The sequence below is a fragment of the Cebidichthys violaceus genome, unplaced genomic scaffold (assembly GCF_023349555.1).
Source record: "Cebidichthys violaceus isolate CVI_PGR_0920_01 unplaced genomic scaffold, fCebVio1.0.p SCAF_124, whole genome shotgun sequence".
NCBI classification, from domain to species: domain Eukaryota; kingdom Metazoa; phylum Chordata; class Actinopteri; order Perciformes; family Stichaeidae; genus Cebidichthys; species Cebidichthys violaceus.
The window spans coordinates 171,206-188,705 of record NW_027176290.1 but is presented as its reverse complement, the minus strand read 5'-3'; the positions used below and the strand labels follow the sequence as shown (position 1 = coordinate 188,705).

General features: G+C 47.2%; 1 protein-coding gene across 2 annotated transcripts in view; it reads left to right on the top strand.

The window, feature by feature from the left end:
* Positions 1-17,500, top strand: part of fgfrl1a (fibroblast growth factor receptor like 1a) — a 48,368-nt gene that overhangs the window by 16,464 nt on the left and 14,404 nt on the right. For both annotated transcript variants that reach the window (XM_068706925.1, XM_068706926.1), the window contains one exon: positions 4,148-4,420. In XM_068706925.1, the coding sequence (XP_068563026.1) occupies positions 4,148-4,420 (273 nt within the window). The remainder of the gene's footprint in view (positions 1-4,147; positions 4,421-17,500) is intronic.

The window sequence follows — 17,500 nt, the reverse complement described above, 5'->3', positions numbered from 1 at the left end:
GTAAGTGAACTACAGGAAGTGAAGGAGAGACAATCTGATGAAGAAATGAGCTCGTTCAGCTACGCAACGAGCAACCCCCGCTGGTCCTCATCGACTCAGAGAGTATTGACGTGATAACCGGATTCAAAAACACGACAGCAGGGGACTACAGGGTTTCACTGAAAGCGTTGCGTAAACAGTTGCGCACACACACACACACACACACACACACACACACACACACACACACACATTCTCATTGAAGGATTAAACCGTGTGTCTGTTTTATTAACTCTGAGCTTATTTGGAAGCACAAGAGAGACAGAAAGACACTTTTTTCCCTAACCGATCGGATAATAATGAAGACCTCTGGAGGACCCGGTGCCGCTCCGGTCTTTCATAGCTCAGCGTGTCTACGCACACATACATGCGGACACACCTCTACCTTTATGCGCGGCGCTGTACATCGGCGCTGCGTCCCGCTGTTGAGTGCCCTCCATCAAAAGCATTCCTCGGCTCTCCCCTCCCGCTCTCTCCCGGGTCTCGCTTCCCTGCCAACAACAACGTTGTGTTGGACTCTGCGGACCCATCTGACTCTTAAGACCAGGGGAGCGTTCAGGGCATTGAGACGAGAACTCTCCATCCCAAACCAAAACACAAAGGGCAAGTCGCACGCTGCCAAAATATGCAGCGCAAAAATCAACTAAATTAGCAAGTATTGTTTTGAATGATGCGCTTTCATGGTCAGAAGGAGAGCTCGCGTCAATATTTCTCTCTCTAGTGTAGAAATCGTTACAAATCTTACTTTGTCAGCCAGTTATGCCGTCGATTTGTTTTTCATCCGAGAAAGCTCGGCTCGTGGAAATGTCTGTGAAAATCATTAGCGAGGTCTGATTTAAACAAACAGCGCTGTGCTCTGACGTTAGCTGGCAAAGAATGTCAGAGAAGTATGTAGAGAACAGAGAAGCAAAGAAAACATTCTCCAGTGTATGCTGAACTCCGCTGTGTTATATTATCCGCTGATGTTAGCGTGTAAAAAGGCTAAGGTGTACTTGTTGGCCAAAACAAGAGAACCGCCTTTTTTTTCATGTTGCAATATCTGTTATATAATATTTGTTGGGGGGGGGGGGGGGGGGGGAGTGTCTTCAGGCTTCAGTTTCATATTGAACAGACAGATATGGTGAGATGATCGTATTAATCCTGTAAATCTAATCCTCATTATGTCACCAAACGTTCCCTTTGATGGGATGTAAGCGCTGCATTTTGCAGGTTTTTTTTTTTGGGAGTAGCCAGCGCCAGAACAGAACGTAAGAACGGACTTCTGCTCTGCTGTGTTTGGCCTTCAGCGGCCATCCTTGCAGAGGATGTGCAGCTCTGAGCTGGAAGGTTTCTGCCTCTGTGGGAGTAGCGGGGGGGGGGGGGGGGGGGGGGGTCTGACCTGGGCCGTGTTTTCCCGCCGTTTGGCTCCAGAATGCCAGACGTGCGCGCCTTAACTATGCCTACGCACGACTCCCTGCATGTGAGGAGAGAGAGAGAGAGAGGGAGGGCGTGCCTGGTGTGTGTTTATGTGTGTGTGTGTGTGTGTGTGTGTGTGTGTGTGTGTGTGTGTGTGTGTGTGTGTGTGTGTCTGGAGGCCGACAAACAACCTTCAAGGTGCTTTAGATTGTCTCGAGGAGCCCGTTTGCAGGCGAGGGAGCGTCGTAAAGCCCCAAATGGACTAAACAGACCGGAGTTGAAAGGCCTGCAATTTTCTTTTCTCCCCCACACACACACATGCAGACGGCATATGAACACAGATGCACAAAGATATGAAGACTGTAATTAGTTTTATTTGACTAAATGTGTAGCAAAAGATTCAGCAGCTCATATATGCTACACACACACACACACACACACACACACACACACACACTGACCTTGTGTCTCATGAAAGAGAGGAAAAGATTTTTTTACTCTTCAGTTTCACCCCTAGAGACAGATTTAAAAAGACTTTACTTCGGTCATGGACCGTTGAAGAGGAAGAGGAGGAGGAGGAGGAGGAGGATGACGATGAGGAGGGGAATGGAAGGAGTGAGGAGAGGAGGCTGCTGGTCTGTGTTCCCTTCATAGAGGAAAGAGGGAGTAAGGGAAGAAAAAGGGGGGGAGGTAGACGTCACAGAGGTTAACTGTCGAAAGTTGAGAGGTTCAGTTCGAGGTCCTGCTCCTGCGATCCTCTGGGGAAGAAACTGTGGAAGTTATGTGTGTGTGTGTGTGTGTGTGTGTGTGTGTGTGTGTGTGTGCGCGTGTGCGTGTGTGTGAGCGCCGATCCGAAAAAGGCAGGAGACCATTAAATCACACAGGAGAGGAAGAAGAGAAACTGCACTGAGCGAAGAGGATGGTGTGAATGAGTGTGATGAAAGAGAAGAGAGAGAGAGAGAGAGCAAAATAAAGAAAGAGAGAGAGAGAGAGAGAGAGAGAGGAAAAGAGTGGTGACAGGGGAGAAGAGGAGGCAGTAATGGGAAGCGAGGGGTTAAGGGTAAGAAAGAGAGAGGTAGCAGGGGAGTAGTGAGAGTTCAAGGGAATGAGATTTCAATCTGTTGGAAGAAGAAAAGAGAAGACGAAATAAATATAGCGAAAGAAGAAATATGAACGTTGAAGGGACACAGTTTAGAGAAAGGAAAAGATCGTGAAAGTGGGACGAACGGGCGAGAGAGAGAGAGAGACAGAAGCAGGACCTAGAAAGAACAGGAGAAATATAGTATTATAGTATACAGTTAAACAGGAAATAAAATAGAAGAGCGAGAGAGAGAGAGAGAGAGAGAGAGAAGAGGAGAAGGAGTGAGCTGTCTGGTCCCTGATGAGAAAGACATACAGCTGAACGAACACATTCCCCGTCCAGGAGCGAGGAGGATGGAGGGAGGAGGAGAGAGGAGGAGAGGCTCCTGTGAATACCCTTTGTGTGACTAATGTCTTTTTCACACATTTCACCTCCATCCATCCATCATTGTGTCCACCTCCTGCTCTCCTACTGCTGTAACTCTTCTCCTTTTTTTTTTTTTCTTCTTTTTTTTTTTTAAATCATAAGCAGCTTCACGTACACGACTCCACTCCACCGCGTTCATCTCCGACATCTACAGCCGCACATCGGAGGAATACATCGCCGCCCTGTTTTTTTTTTTTTTTTTCCGGTGACGGCTGACAGCTGGCCGACGATGTGAAGTCTCTCTCTGGAGTTTGAGAAGGCAGACGCGCGTTTCTGTGCAGCTTCAAGCATCCATGAAAAACTCTAAATGATTGGTGAAACTAAATAGTACAAGGGCACATTAAAGGTACCAGGCTGTGATAAGAGAGCGCCAGACTAAACTCACCTCGAGTGTTTATGTTTGAGGTGATATGTTTCTAGTCCTTATCAGAGCGTATGTATTCTTCTAGATAAGCCGTTATCAGGCACATTGTTCAAATCCAGCCTTTGTCCTTCTTTGAAATGGTTCTGAGTCGACAGGACGTGACCTGAGGCCTGTTGTCGTGTGGCGTTACTCTCTATATTTGGAGCGTATTGTTTTTGAAGCCGGGAGGAGTAATGAGAAGAGATGTACGCTATGATTCCTACACCTCCTTTCCCCGCTTGCATCTCTCCATCTTCCTGTTTGTCTTTCTTTGTACCGCTCCCCCTATTCGGCCATATTTCATCTCCTCCCCCCCCCCCCCCCTTTCTTCTCCTCAGACTCACTCCCTTAAATTCCGTTCTCCCTCCCTTCTTCTCTTCTTACCTTCCTTCCTTCCTCTCTTTCTTTCTCTCTCACTCCCACCTTTCCCAGTCAATCAGCCGACTCGCTCTCCCTCCCTCCCTCCCTCCCTCCCTCCCTCTGTTTTTCTAGTGTGCAGTTTCACAGTAGAGCGGCTACCGAGCGGTCAAAGTCACGCCCGATTTTACGTCTCGACATCTCGGTTTGACATTAGCTCGGCTCTGTGTTTGCTGCCCGAGGACTCTATTGTTGTCTGTGATCAAATGTCGACGTTAAGCCAAGCCGCCAGAAACTTCTTAAAGGTCAAAGGGTAATTCCTGTGTGTTAAATGCCACATTTGGAGACTTCTTTGGTTGTGAGAGTAGCGGTGAGAATGAGAGCGTGTGTAGCTTTATTGATCTCACATTCTCAATACACTCCCCCCCCCCCTCCCCACGCTTAAGGTCCGCCCAGGGTGTCAGAGCGGGTGGCCCACCGACAGAGCATCCGTCTGGGTCGCACCATGAAGCTGCCCTGCCCCGTGGAGGGCGACCCGCCGCCGCTCATCATGTGGACCAAAGACGGCCGCAACATCCACAGCGGCTGGACGCGCTTCCGGGTGCTGCAGCACGGGCTGCGCATCAAAGAGGTGGAGACCGAGGACGCCGGGACGTACGTCTGCAAGGCGACCAACGGGTTCGGCAGCGTGAACATCAACTACACGCTCATCGTCATCGGTGAGTGGCGGCGTGAGACGCCGTTTGCATTTGGTCTGCCGTGCCCCACATCTCCCCCCTCTTCACTACAACATGATGCTTCAGTCTTTATTTGTCTTTCTTTTCCTTTTACATGCTTGCTTGCTTCCATTGACTCTGCTGTGTGAGTTTCTAGGACATAATTAGCCAGGTTGGGTTGGTGGGGATCATTATACAGTAATGAGGTCTGTGTAGTTCCCCAGACAATGAAGCACGGCTTTTGTCTGAGTGTTTATGCTCGGTGTGTGTGTGTGTGTGTGTGTGTGTGTGTGTGTGTGTGTGTGTGTGAGAGACCACACCGTTGTGTTTGTGCGTACCTGTATGATTAGTGAAAGAAGATGCTTTTGTTTTATGTGTAGGACATTGTCTCAATGTTGTATGGAATGTGTGTGTGTGTGTGTGTGTGTGTGTGTGTGTGTGTGTGTGTCTCACATTTTGATGACTCTATAAAAGACACATTGTTATCTTTTTTTCTACATAATCATTTTTCCAACTTCGCATCCAGGAAGCTGAGTCAGCTGTCGGTGTCTCTGGGTGTGTATAGAGTGGAAGTCACTGTCACTAAATATCCCTCTCGTGAATTCTGAAGCTTTTGCGTGTCTTAAAAAAAAGCCGGTTGATCGTCATCGACACAAACTCTTGTTTTTGGGGGCGTCGACGTGAAGTCGCGTGACTGTGATGTAGTTCGTCCCTGCAGCGCTCTGCATCTTCATGTGTGAGCGGTGAGTTGCCGTGTGGAGGCTGTGGTCTGTGGTCCGATGGACTCTGATGACCTTCCTGCTCCGATACAGGTGTGTTTCTTTCTGTACCGGGACTCAAATAGCTGCTCCCCCTCCACTCCTGTTCATGTAAACAAAATACCTGGAGGGAAGACAGTGTGTCAGTGTGTGTCTGAGTGCTACAGGGTCTCTGCACCCCCTCTATGTATATGTGTGTGTGTGTGTGTGTGTGTGTGTCAGGTTCCAGCGTTCCAGAGAGTCTGACTAAAGCATCCCTCTCTGCCCGCCGTCGGCACTTCAAAGCTGGCCTTGAGTGAAGTGCTCCGGTACAGATAGCACCGGCCGATGTTTACTGTATTTGAAATGATCGTGAAGAACATTTCTGGAAACAAAGTGGGAATCTTAGAAGAAGAAAACGGAATGTTAGGGATCACCAACACAGTTGTAGTTAACGATTTGAGACCAATTAACAAACCCACAGTTATAAAAGAGTCAGAATTAGTAGTTTTAAAGATATTATTGTTGCTTTTAATGGAGCATGTTCTCTTTCTCTGTCGCTGCATGAACACATTGTTCTGTGCTAGTTGGTGCGTTTCGTTGGCAGTGAACGGTGTGCTTTTATTCTGCTGTAATGATTATCGGTAGTGATCAAAAGCTGCGTCGGTCTGGACTCTGGCTTCAAAGGCGAGCTGGCATACAGAGGGCAGCAGGGCGGGGGGGCAGCAGCTGCTGCTGAGGTCATCCAGGCAGACAGCTGCTGCCTCCCTCTCTCTCCCTATCTCTCTCTCTCTCTCTGTCTCTCTCTCTCTGTCTCTTTCTCTGTCTCTCTCTCTCTCTCTCTCTCTGTCTCTCTCTGTCTCTTTCTCTCTCTCTCTCCCTCTCTCTCCCTATCTCTCTCTCTCTCTGTCTCTCTCTCTCTGTCTCTCCCTCTCTCTCCCTCTCTCTTTTATCTCTCTCTCTGTCTCTGTTGCTCTCTCTCTCTCTATCTCTCTCTGCCTCCCTCTCTCTCTGTCTCTCTCTCTCTCTCTGCCTCCCTCTCTCTTTTATCTCTCTCTCTCTCTCTCTGTCTCTCCCTCTCTCTTTTATCTCTCTCTCTCTCTCTCTGTCGCTCTTTCCCTCTCCCTGCCTCTCTCCCTCTCTCTCTGTCTCTGTTGCTCTCTCTCTGCCTCCCTCTCTCTCTCTGTCTCTTTCTCTCTCTCTATCCCTCTCCCCCTCTCCCCCTCCCTCTCTCTCATTCACCATCCCTTTCACAGATGCTTCAGAAACATTGGATTGTCTATATTTATGTATTTGTAGTATTATGAACTCGATGTCTGTATTACAGCTCATACAGACGGAGCATTTCCACCTGCTGCAGCTTCACATTAAGAGCATTTAACTGGTAGAAACAGGAGTCGACTTTTATTCTGAAATAGTCACAGGAAATGAAAAGTGTCTGTCAGTGAGCTGAACATTGACCAATATCTTACATCAAAACATTTTAGTAAGAAACCCTAAAAAAAAGTGTTAAAAGGTTTACTTCAAATTGTAGAAAAGAGCTTTTATTTTGACAGGGACACAAATTCCGGTCAAAATTGGCCTCAGAAAACTCTTTGTACTGTAAATTCAACTCTTTAGAAATATTTTATGGCAACAACTGCCACAGAAATAGTCCAAGAATGAGAGGCTACATCACGACACGGCACCCAGAGATAGTTTGTGCTCCACCAGGTCAACCTTCAGACCCACCCCCACCCCCACCCCCAACCCCTCCACCCCTGTAATTCAAGCCAGGAACCGTGGCACGGCATCTCCTCAGAGGGGCAGTTAGCGTGGATACCCGTGTTTTCATAGCTGGAAAAATCTGCATGTTCAAAGCTGCGTTGTTCATCAGCTGTGCAGTGTTTCTCTCTCCGCTGCTTTGCCTCCTCCCATCTCTCACCTCCTCCTCCTCCTCCTCCTCCTCCTCCTCCTCCTCCCTGCCTTCCTTCCTCTCCTCTCCTCTCCTGTGTGGTCCTGCGGTAATTATTCTACGGTCCGCTCCGCTTCACAGTAATGAGCCCACACCTGCGTCTTATTGTCTCTCCCTCTCGATTTCTAACCCACAAGTGTCTTCAACACCTTTTTCCCATTAACGCTCAATCTCATTTCTCCCTTCCCTCCATTTCTCTCCACGCTTTAATTTGTATCAATATTTTCCCAGTTCCCCATTTTTCCCCCCCGCACGTAATGGCATTTGATTGCCGTGAAACATCCACTGTACCGCTGCCCAGCCAAGTGATGGAGACGAGGAGCTTTTTTTGATGTGAAGGCAGGCTTTTGTTGGCGGGGGAAATTAGAAGATTTACTCTTTTATTGTATGTAGGTTGGCAAATGTTTGCGTGAGTAAATAGTCTTTGTGTGTGTGTATGTGTGTGTGTGTGTGTGTGTGTGTGTGTGTGCTTGTTTATCTGAGGGCTATGTGTGTGTAGGTGTATGCAGATTTATGGGACCACCAGTAAAGTTTTTTTTTTCTGCTCAAAGGACCTCAATGTCCTTCACCACGACCGAAGGCCAGGAGAGCTCTCATTACTTCCTCCCACTCTCTCTCTCTCTCTCTCTCTCTCCTCTCTCTCTCTCTCTCTCTCTCTCTCTCTCTCTCTCTCTCTCTCTTCTTTGTCTCCGCTGTCAGTCTTTTGTAGTTTCTCGTATGAAGTTCTAAAATTGTTTCCCTCCTCCCAGAAGAGTGACTGATAGAAATATAGTTCAAACCAGATGTGGCGACAATGGGAGCGTGTCTGGAGGTTGGAAGCCGTGCGCAAGAAAGACGGAAGGAAGCGGTTTGGCCTCGTGTGTTTTTAGTGCACGTGAATGTGAAAATGCGGTTTTGACTTTTCATGAAAATGTTCATCAACACATTTTTGTGTGCGTGTGTGCATGTGTGTGTGTGTGTGTGTGTGTGTGTGTGTGTGTGTGTGTGTGTGTGTGTGGTGCGATGATTTGTGGTGATTTAAGAGCTCGGCCGCAGCAGCTGACATCTGGCCGTAATTGCGGAACAAAGAGGAAAAGAGAAGCAGAGAAAGATATTAAACATAGACGCGCTGTTTGTTTGAATAAATGAGCTCTGTGCGTGATTTATGTTCGTCAAGCGGCGGAAACATAATGAACGTTGAAATAAGAAAAATGGGATGAAACCTGACAAATGGGAAACGGGAAACCTGACAAATTTTTGGGGGGAAAATGATTCTGTTCTACATTTTCTCGTATTAAGCCGTGCGGTTTCATGCCAGGCGTGGTCCATGAACACTGCCGGACTCAACTAAAATCAATTATCACTTAATACACTCTGACATCCCGACATCGCACGGCTCAGTCCTCGGATGCCGTGACGATCCGATGTGATGTTACACGCCGACTAAGCGGTTTTAAATTGTTGCGCCGGTCTGCTTTTACATCCAGCTCAAGCAGAAAAAAAAAATCAGACTCCTCCATTCAGGTTTATTCTCTCTCCATTCTAGTCTCATTGTGTGAGACTTGCAGCTGTCTTGCGGCCAAAAAAAACAACAAACGCATCAGATCAGGTTGCAGACCGACATCATCTCCCCGTCCCGATGCCTCCTCTGTGTTTGTGTTCTCACGTTACGCAGTTTTTAATTTAGATATCTGGTGCCTCGTCTGGAGAGGATGTAGAGGTGGCCAAGGTTTGCAGGCTAATTGGTATGAGTCATACACACACACACACACACAGATAAATGTATGAGTGTGTGTAATTGCACAGTGCCTAAAAATCTCAAATAACCCAATCTCCCTTCACCCACCTTCTTACAAATACAGCAGGGCAGCTGTGCCTGTCTTGCTGTATTTTTCTGAACGTGTGTGTGTGTGTGTGTGTGTGTGTGTGTGTGTGTGTGTGTGTGTGTGTGTGTGTGCGTGCGTGCGTGCGTGCGTGCGTGCGTGCGTGTGTGTGGGTTGTGGATTTAGTGTTTTTACTGCAAGATTCTTCTGCTCATGTTACACACACAGCGCTTTCTCACTAATGGCAGAAAAATGCATGGAGGGAACCTGGAGCTGCAGCTCACTGGTTTGCAGGAACCGCTCGGTTGGTGTTCAGTTGAGGGTTTGAGGCCTCACAGGGGATTTTTATGGGGGGGGGGGGGGCTCAATCATGATTTACAGAACATGAAAAATAAATCATCGAGTGGTTTGGCCTCCATCTTCTTGAACTGTAGCGCTGCCTTTACTAGCCTTGAATCCAATCCCAAGTAGAAGTTTCTCTCCAGTGTTTCTCCCTTCGCTTCTTTCTTCTTTTGCCTAAATATATATGTATATATAAAATGGACTTGGACATCCTCCTCACCTTTGTTTTATTTTAAGAATGTTATTTATGATACTGATGAGACCGTAAATGCAGAAAAACAGTCCACACTTTCTAATACAGTGAATTCAATGTTTTGTAGCTTATTTCTTTTGTTTCCAATGATTTATTTCACATATTTGCTCTTTATTTATTTCAATTTTTGTAGCCATTTTTATAAAGAAAGAAACAGGCCAATGGCAAGAATTGTTTATAAGGAACCCATCTTGCATCTTTTCAAAAGTACAACTTCCGAAGGCATAACCTCTGGAGCCACTGATGAAATGAAAACCCGATGATTGAGTTGTTGTAACTGAGAGTTTCTGTTTTCTGCATCACACTCGTTTCATGCTGCTCTGCATCAGATCCGTTCTGCTCCTGTTGGTCCTCCTGTTGTAGCAACATGTCGCCCTTATGGAGAGGTAGACAAAGCTGCTCCTCCGGAAATCAGGGTGGCACTGTGGAGATCTGACATGTAAACATGCTGGTGTGTGCGTGTGTGTGTGCGTGTGTGTGTGTGTGTGTGGTGTGCGTGTGTGCGTGTGTGTGTGCTCATAGAGCTTTTTTTCCGCCTTGTTGTTTTGCGTCCAGTTGAGACAAACAATCTCAGATAGACAAAGATATATGAGCATCTTTCTGCAAATATCAACAAGACAGGACAGGAAAACAGGATTCACCCACACACACCCACACACACACACACACACACACACACACACACATCTCAGACAGATGTGTGTGTGTGAAATGGAGGCCCTGGCCCCCATTTCACGGCCGTCTGTCCCACATCCTCTCGTTCTGCCTCGTTTCGCTTCAAGCGAAGAGACGGAAAGACGATGGACAGGACGGAGACACGGAGAGAGAGAAAAGAATACAGCTTCTGCTTTTTTTTTTTCCTTCCTGGCTTCGGTCCGAAGACGTCAACGAGTCTGGGGAACAAAAAAAAAGGAATCTCGATGGAAGTTTTTTTTTGGAAATCCCGTGTCCTAACAGGTTGAGATGTCACGCTTGTATCCTAAACACAGAGAGGTGTATCTGCTGCACATGGAAGCTAAAATCACCCGGATCTTCCAGCGATCTTCAGCATGGTGGGGCCCGCAGAGCAGGCGTTACCCGTTTGTTCATAAGACGTCTCTTTCCCAATGTAAGTCAATGGGGAAAAAAAGTGATTTGGGGCCCAATAGAATCACCTGACACCGTTTGACCACTTAAAGTAAAATTTGCGTCACAGCCCAGCGCTCTTCCTGAGGGCTCGCCCATGGCCTGCCTCTTGAACCATGTCACCTTCTCTCCTTTAGATTCCTCTCTCTTTGTCCTCCCTCTTACCTACTTTAACTCTCTCCCTCCTTCTCTCTCTCTCTCTCTCTCTCTCTCTCTCTCTCCCCCCACCGCCCCGTGGTCGTTTTTCTCCCCGCTCCACCAGCCGATAGAAGATGTCTTTCCTCTCAAGCATCTTTCAGCTCTTCATTCTTCCCTCTTCTGTTTGCCTTCATGCTCCATTTACATCTGTGTATGTGTGTGTGTGTGTGTGTGTGTGTGTGTGTGTGTGTGTGTGTGTGTGTGTGTGTGTGTGTGTGTGTGTGTGTGAGTATGGCTTGCATCCCCCTGATTGTATGCCAAGTCAAGCTCCCATAGACCCCTAATGGGTCTTAAATACCCTCTGCTAGCTTTAACTTCAATTCTCCGTACGAGATGCCATCTGTCAGTCAGCGGGCCTTTTTTTTCTGGAGTCATCCTGAAGGAGAAATCCACCCGAAAACAGAAGCGATGAACGCGTCTCCTGTGATTTTTGGATCACATCGTCCAGCTCTTCTCACTCGAGAGTCACCGACGCAGCGAACACACTTCCGCTTGGCGTTGAGTATTTTTTGTTGGATTTTGAATTCACCAACAAATGGTCATGATGTCGTCCAACTCGCGCTTCTCGTATCGTCCCGGTGTCCGTCGTCGCTGTTCTTAGTAAATTCAGTTTTTAGGGTGGAATTTTGCCTCCGACTTCATGTGCCAGCTGCTCTCAAAGTCTAAAGCAAACGTGTTTTCACTCCGGGTTTCCACAGCAACTCTCCCATAGCTAATATGAGGTGTAGATTTACTTCCCTGTGTGTGTTTTGGCTTCTCGGGCATCCTCTGAGCACAAAATATTAAGTATAATAAGTAACAAATGTAGCGGAATTTAACACGGGTCATTTGGTGCAGCCGTTGCTCATATCATGAAGTACAGTCTGTCCCCAAACCAGAGTGAAACTATGTGAAAGTGAAGTAGTTGAGGATGTTGGCTGCCTGAAAGTATCTCAGTTCCTCAGTTTGTTTAATGTAATTAAGACAGAACTCCTCAGTGGTTGTCCAACAGTAACAAAAGATGGGAGAAGGGGGAGAGAGAGAGAGGGAGAGGGAGAGGGAGGGGGGAGGCAGAATGGTGGTTCATGGATGAGAGTATTTGAAATAGGCTGCTGTCGGTTACGTTGTGGAAACGCTGGAAACGCACCGCCAAGTCACGTCACATGGTAGAACAGGAAGGTTAGGAAGCTCTGCACGATGTTAATGTCTCTCTTAACTTTCTAAGAATCAGAATCAGAAAGCAGGAGATGATTTCATAGATACATTATAGCCACAGACTGCACAACTTTTACATCAGACTTCCACTTGTAGGAACATACAAGCGTATGGAGCGATCCCTGTCCGTCACCCCAGCTGGATCATCAGTGGACATGTCCTGCAAAATGATTCAGCAATGAAGGAAGTGAAGAAGGGACTGATGGAGTAAAGACGAGGAGATCAAGCAGCGAGGGCTCAGACATGTGAAAGGCATCAACAAGTCCTCTCAAGGAGACACTCACTGCTCTCAGTGTGTGGCTTAAGGGAGACGTGTGTGTGTGTGTGTGTGTGTGTGTGTGTGTGTGTGTGTGTGTGTGTGTGGGTGTGTGTCCCACACACACACGCAACAAACACCTCACCACCGACCCCAAAACCTCACCCCACCAGCTACTGAAAGGAATCCTTCGCATCCTTCGCCGCATAACTCCCGGTCCCTCACACGCAATTACAACGACTCTGCATTCTCACGGCAGAGGGGTTAACCTCTCCAAAACCTCACACACACACACACACACACACACAGAAAAATGATTGGGAGGAGGAAGAGGTGGAGAGGGGAGGAAAGAGGAGAGGAGAAGAGGGATTAAGAAAGAGGAGAGGAGAGACAGAGTGCACAACAGATGGAGGGGACACCGTCCAAACTTCATCAAACAGAAAGAGACTTTTTACTATTGACAAATACTTTTACCTGAATACTATATTACAATGATAAACTAATATTGGCCATGCAGATAGATAGATAGATAGATAGATAGATAGATAGATAGATAGATAGATAGATAGACAGATAGACAGATAGATAGATAGATAGATAGATAGACAGACAGACAGACAGACAGACAGATAGATAGACAGATAGATAGATAGATAGATAGATAGATAGATAGATAGATAGATAGATAGATAGATAGATAGATAGATAGACGGACAGATAGATAGACGGACAGATAGATAGATAGATAGATAGATAGATAGATAGATAGATAGATAGATAGATAGATAGATAGACGGACAGATAGATAGATAGATAGACAGACAGACAGACAGACAGACAGACAGATAGATAGACAGACAGACAGACAGACAGACAGACAGACAGACAGACAGATAGATAGATAGATAGATAGACAGACAGATAGATAGATAGATAGATAGATAGATAGATAGATAGATAGATAGATAGATAGATAGATAGATAGATAGATAAATAGGTAGGTAGATAGATAGATAGATAGATAGATAGATAGATAGATAGATAGATAGATAGATAGATAGACGGATGGACAGATAGATAGACGGATGAGGATAAAAGGAGTAAGAAGACTGAGGGTGAATGGGTGAATGGGTGAATGGGTGCCGTTATTCATGTCTGATCAGAGCCGTTAGCAGGGGAGCTGTGTACTTCTGAATAGACAGCTTAGTGGCCATTATGCGGTCTGGAGGATTTGTCCTGTTCACTATTGTTACCCTCAGGAGGTAGCGACTCACACACACACACACACACACACACATACACACACACACACACAGCGCAGACACACATGAACACCCCGCTCTCTTCCTGTTCCTGACTTTGATTTTCTTTCATTTCATACTTCATTGCCGTGTGTCTCTATCACGCACAAAGACAGATGCACCCACGGCTTAAACACAGGAAAAAACACACACACACACACACACGCTGTGCCCCCCCCCATCCCACCCCCCCACCACCCTGTAACTCAATAGCGGGCCAGTCTATTGACAGACCTGCTTGTTCGCTGAAGGAGTCTTTTCTCATTAGGGCTGGGATTTTGTCGCTGGCCCTGCAGGCTCCATTGTTCCTCTCCAGAGCGGGTTATTAGGCCTCCCTGCTGGAACAACCCCCCCCCCCCCCCCCCCCCCCCCCACCACCACCACACACACACACACACACACACACCCCACCACACCCCCGCTGAATAGACCTGAGAGGAGTGGAGAGCCTGCGAAGGGCAGAACAGGGTCTGGCAATTAGCAAAGACATGTTTGAAGAGAGGAGGGAGAGGAAAGAATGGAGGAATCAAGGAGAAAGAGAGCGGACCTGCGCTACAAAAAAAGACTTCTTTTGAAGTTTTAGAAACTTTTGTCTGCTTTTTGCTGCTTCGCTGTTGCGCCGTCATCAAAGCCAAAGACTGGTTCTTCAACACGCAACATCCCTCCTCCTCCTCCTCCTCCTCCTTCTCCTCCCTCTCCTCCCTCTCTTTTCTCTCCTGTTCTTCACTCTCATTCGTTACTTTTCTCCCAGAGAATGAGTTTGTGCCAGCGCTGAAAAAAAAGCCCATATATCTTCTGCAGCCGCTTTGATGTCTTAATGACGACGTGAAGAGCGAATTATGCTCAGAGACCCCCCCCCCCACCCCCCCCACCCCCCTTCATCTCCTTTTGTCGCTCTTCAGATTCCAACAGTCACATCTGGCTTTTCCAATCCCACCTCACTGACAACAAGCAGGCGGGATGCAACGGAAAAAAAGAAGAGCAGCAGGCATGGAAAAACTTGTTCCACTTATCAAAAGGTTTATCAGAGGTTCAGCTCTGCATCCCAAAGCCGGCGTTTTATCTGGATCGGATAAAGCCGCGTCGACTATTCGGCGTTCTCTTGTGATGTGGTTGCGGGAGGCGGGTAGACTAAACTGTTCTCAGCTCCAGGAAGTTTGATAAAGATGCTTTTATCGCTTGTAGTTTTTTTTTTTTTTTTTAAAACATTTAGCATAGCTGAGGTGAAGGAAAAAAAAAAAAAAAAAGAGAGAGGCAGACAAAAACATACTGATTACAAGAAAATGACTGCTGACTGAAATATCAAATGAAATTATATGTAATTTGAAACAGACAATGTCGCCGTAAAACAAGAAATGAGCTCCGACAGACGGGTTTTGTTTCGGAGCCATCAGGTGTGCGTGTCTGCGTGTGCTTGCTTGTATAATGTCGCTGCATTCCACTGCATTATATTTCACTTAAAAGCATGCGCAATATGTTTTTTTCGCTGTGTTCTCTGGATAAGGTGTGTGTGTGTGTGTGTGTGTGTGTGTGTGTGTGTGTGTGTGTGTGTGTGTGTGTGTAGTTTCCCCCCATGGTTCTTAGGCAAACACGGCGATGGTTCTGCGGCGCCTCTGCTATCAGCCTGCAGTTTGATCAGTGTGACAGCATGCTGAAAACTGATACACACACACACACACACACACACACACACTCTCTTTGGCCACGACCACAATCTCTTCTCTGCATTCCTCTGTTCTGACTCTATACTGCATTTGCATACAGGCATGTATCCTACATTTCTAGGTTTACGGATCCGTTTTGTTTTGTTTTGTTCCGTATATTCATTTCATTCTATTGTGGCTCGTTCTGTATGGAGCACACTGAATTTAACGCCTTTAAAATGCTTTGGGAGTCATTATAAGACCGTCCACGCTTTCATTCGAGGCTGACGTCCTCTTGACAACTTCTCTGCGTGCGCGAGCATCGTTTTTTTTCGATTGGGCGTTCACGTCAACGCCGGTCGGATTTTAAGCCGCCGCGACGAGCCGAGCGTGTCATTTTCGGTTCTCGGCTGCAGCTTTCATTTTAGCCCGGAGACCAAAGCCCCTCGCGACAAAGTGAAAACAGAAGTAAGAAGAAGAGAAGGTAGGGCAGAGGATGCGTAGATGCTGCCAGACAACGAGCCGCAGAGTTAAGCTGCCGGCGGCCCACGCAGACCCTCTCATTCCTACTTCACTACTGCCGCTTTCCTGCCTCCATCCTCCAGTCTCTACGCGTGTTGGCGACTGAAATGCCTCTGTGGCACAAAGGCAATGCAGCATTGCTTATAATAGTCAAAGTGTTTCCTAATGTGTGCAGTCCGGATTAGAAAGGAGGCTCGTAGGCCGTGACATTTCCTCGACCTGTAGATTTTTGCGTGACAGCAGCTATGTGCGTTGAGTATTTACACGAGGACGCTTCTGACTTCATGGCCACACCGCAGAGAACTTCTTTACGCCCAGTTTCAGAGTCTAAACTTGGAGCGGTCGTGGTAGCGTACCCCCCACCCCCCCCCCCCCCCCCCCCCCCCCCCTCCCCCCATCGCTACAAGACCAAACGCATGCAATCATGTATGTGCCCTGCTGAGACGTCCTCTAGACAAACACTGACAGTTGGAGGTGAGTGAGTGAGTAGCAAGAGAGCATCCCACTGGGTGCAGATCCAAAAAAAAAAAAAAAAAAAAAGTTGCATTATTATCAATCCATCAACGGCTCTGAGCAAAACGAAGCAGGTGAGTCACGCTGGAAACGTCGCCCCGGCGGCGCATCGTTGATGGGCGGGTTAGTTTTACATTGTTGTAAATGCTTCTTCAAAGACGGCCTGTCAGCGTGCAGCCTCACACGGAGGGTAGAGTGCCAGCATCTTTGATGTTAAACCAGACAACCGCACATTGTCCACACACACACACACACACACACACACACGCACACTCTTAAAAACACACGCGCACGGGCATGCAAACACAGCAGCGGGCAGATTGATGCAGAAGCTATCACGCATGTGCAAAGAAGAACATGTGACATTATTACTTATGAGGTGCTTTTGAAGTGTGACTTGTTTTTAGGCCCCCCCGACATTCCAGCAGGGATCCCAGGTTAAAGCGGCAGTAAGCAGGTCACGTCAATGTCACTAATAATTTATAATGGGTCGATTATTTTCCCGGGAATAGCTTCATCAGGGTGCTTCAAGAGAAGCTTTCACGTCTACAGAAATAGATCATGTAGAGTCAGTGAATCTGATTCTAATGATGCTCAAAAGTCAACATATCAGCAGCTTAAAATGCATTCACGTTATAACCGGTAGGTTCATGTAAACGCATCAGAAAAGAAAGGAATCATCAGGATTAATAAAGAGCGGATGAGGCTCATAAGAATAGTGAAGGAGGTTCGTAGGAAACAAAAAGCAGAAACCTTCTTTCCGTTCGTCTCCACCTCAGCAGTCGTGATCGCACCTCCCGCCCCCGAGAAGCGAAAAATGCATTTCAGTCCACGTCAGATGAGAAAGAGGTCAAACGGGGAGAAAACTGCTAAAGTCCTAATGAGTAGATATTTAACTGGGGTATAATGTGATACAGGGAGAGAGCAGGGTGGGCGAGGGAGAGAATGATTTCCAGTTCAAAGTCCTGAGCCGAGGCCGACGGTGTGCGTTTCAAAAGGCGGCGCGTGGCGATGGATGTGAGAGATTCGTTAATTCGGCGAAGTAAAGCGCTGCCTTGATGTTTACTAGAGTTACACAGGCAGCAGCTGGACGAGCGCACGACACTCACACATACATGCATTCGCACACACACACACACACACACACAGGCACCGTAACGGTACACACACACACACACACACACACACATGTGCACTTAGACGCAAAAGACGTCCATGCGCAAGTAAATGCAGGCAGATGCAC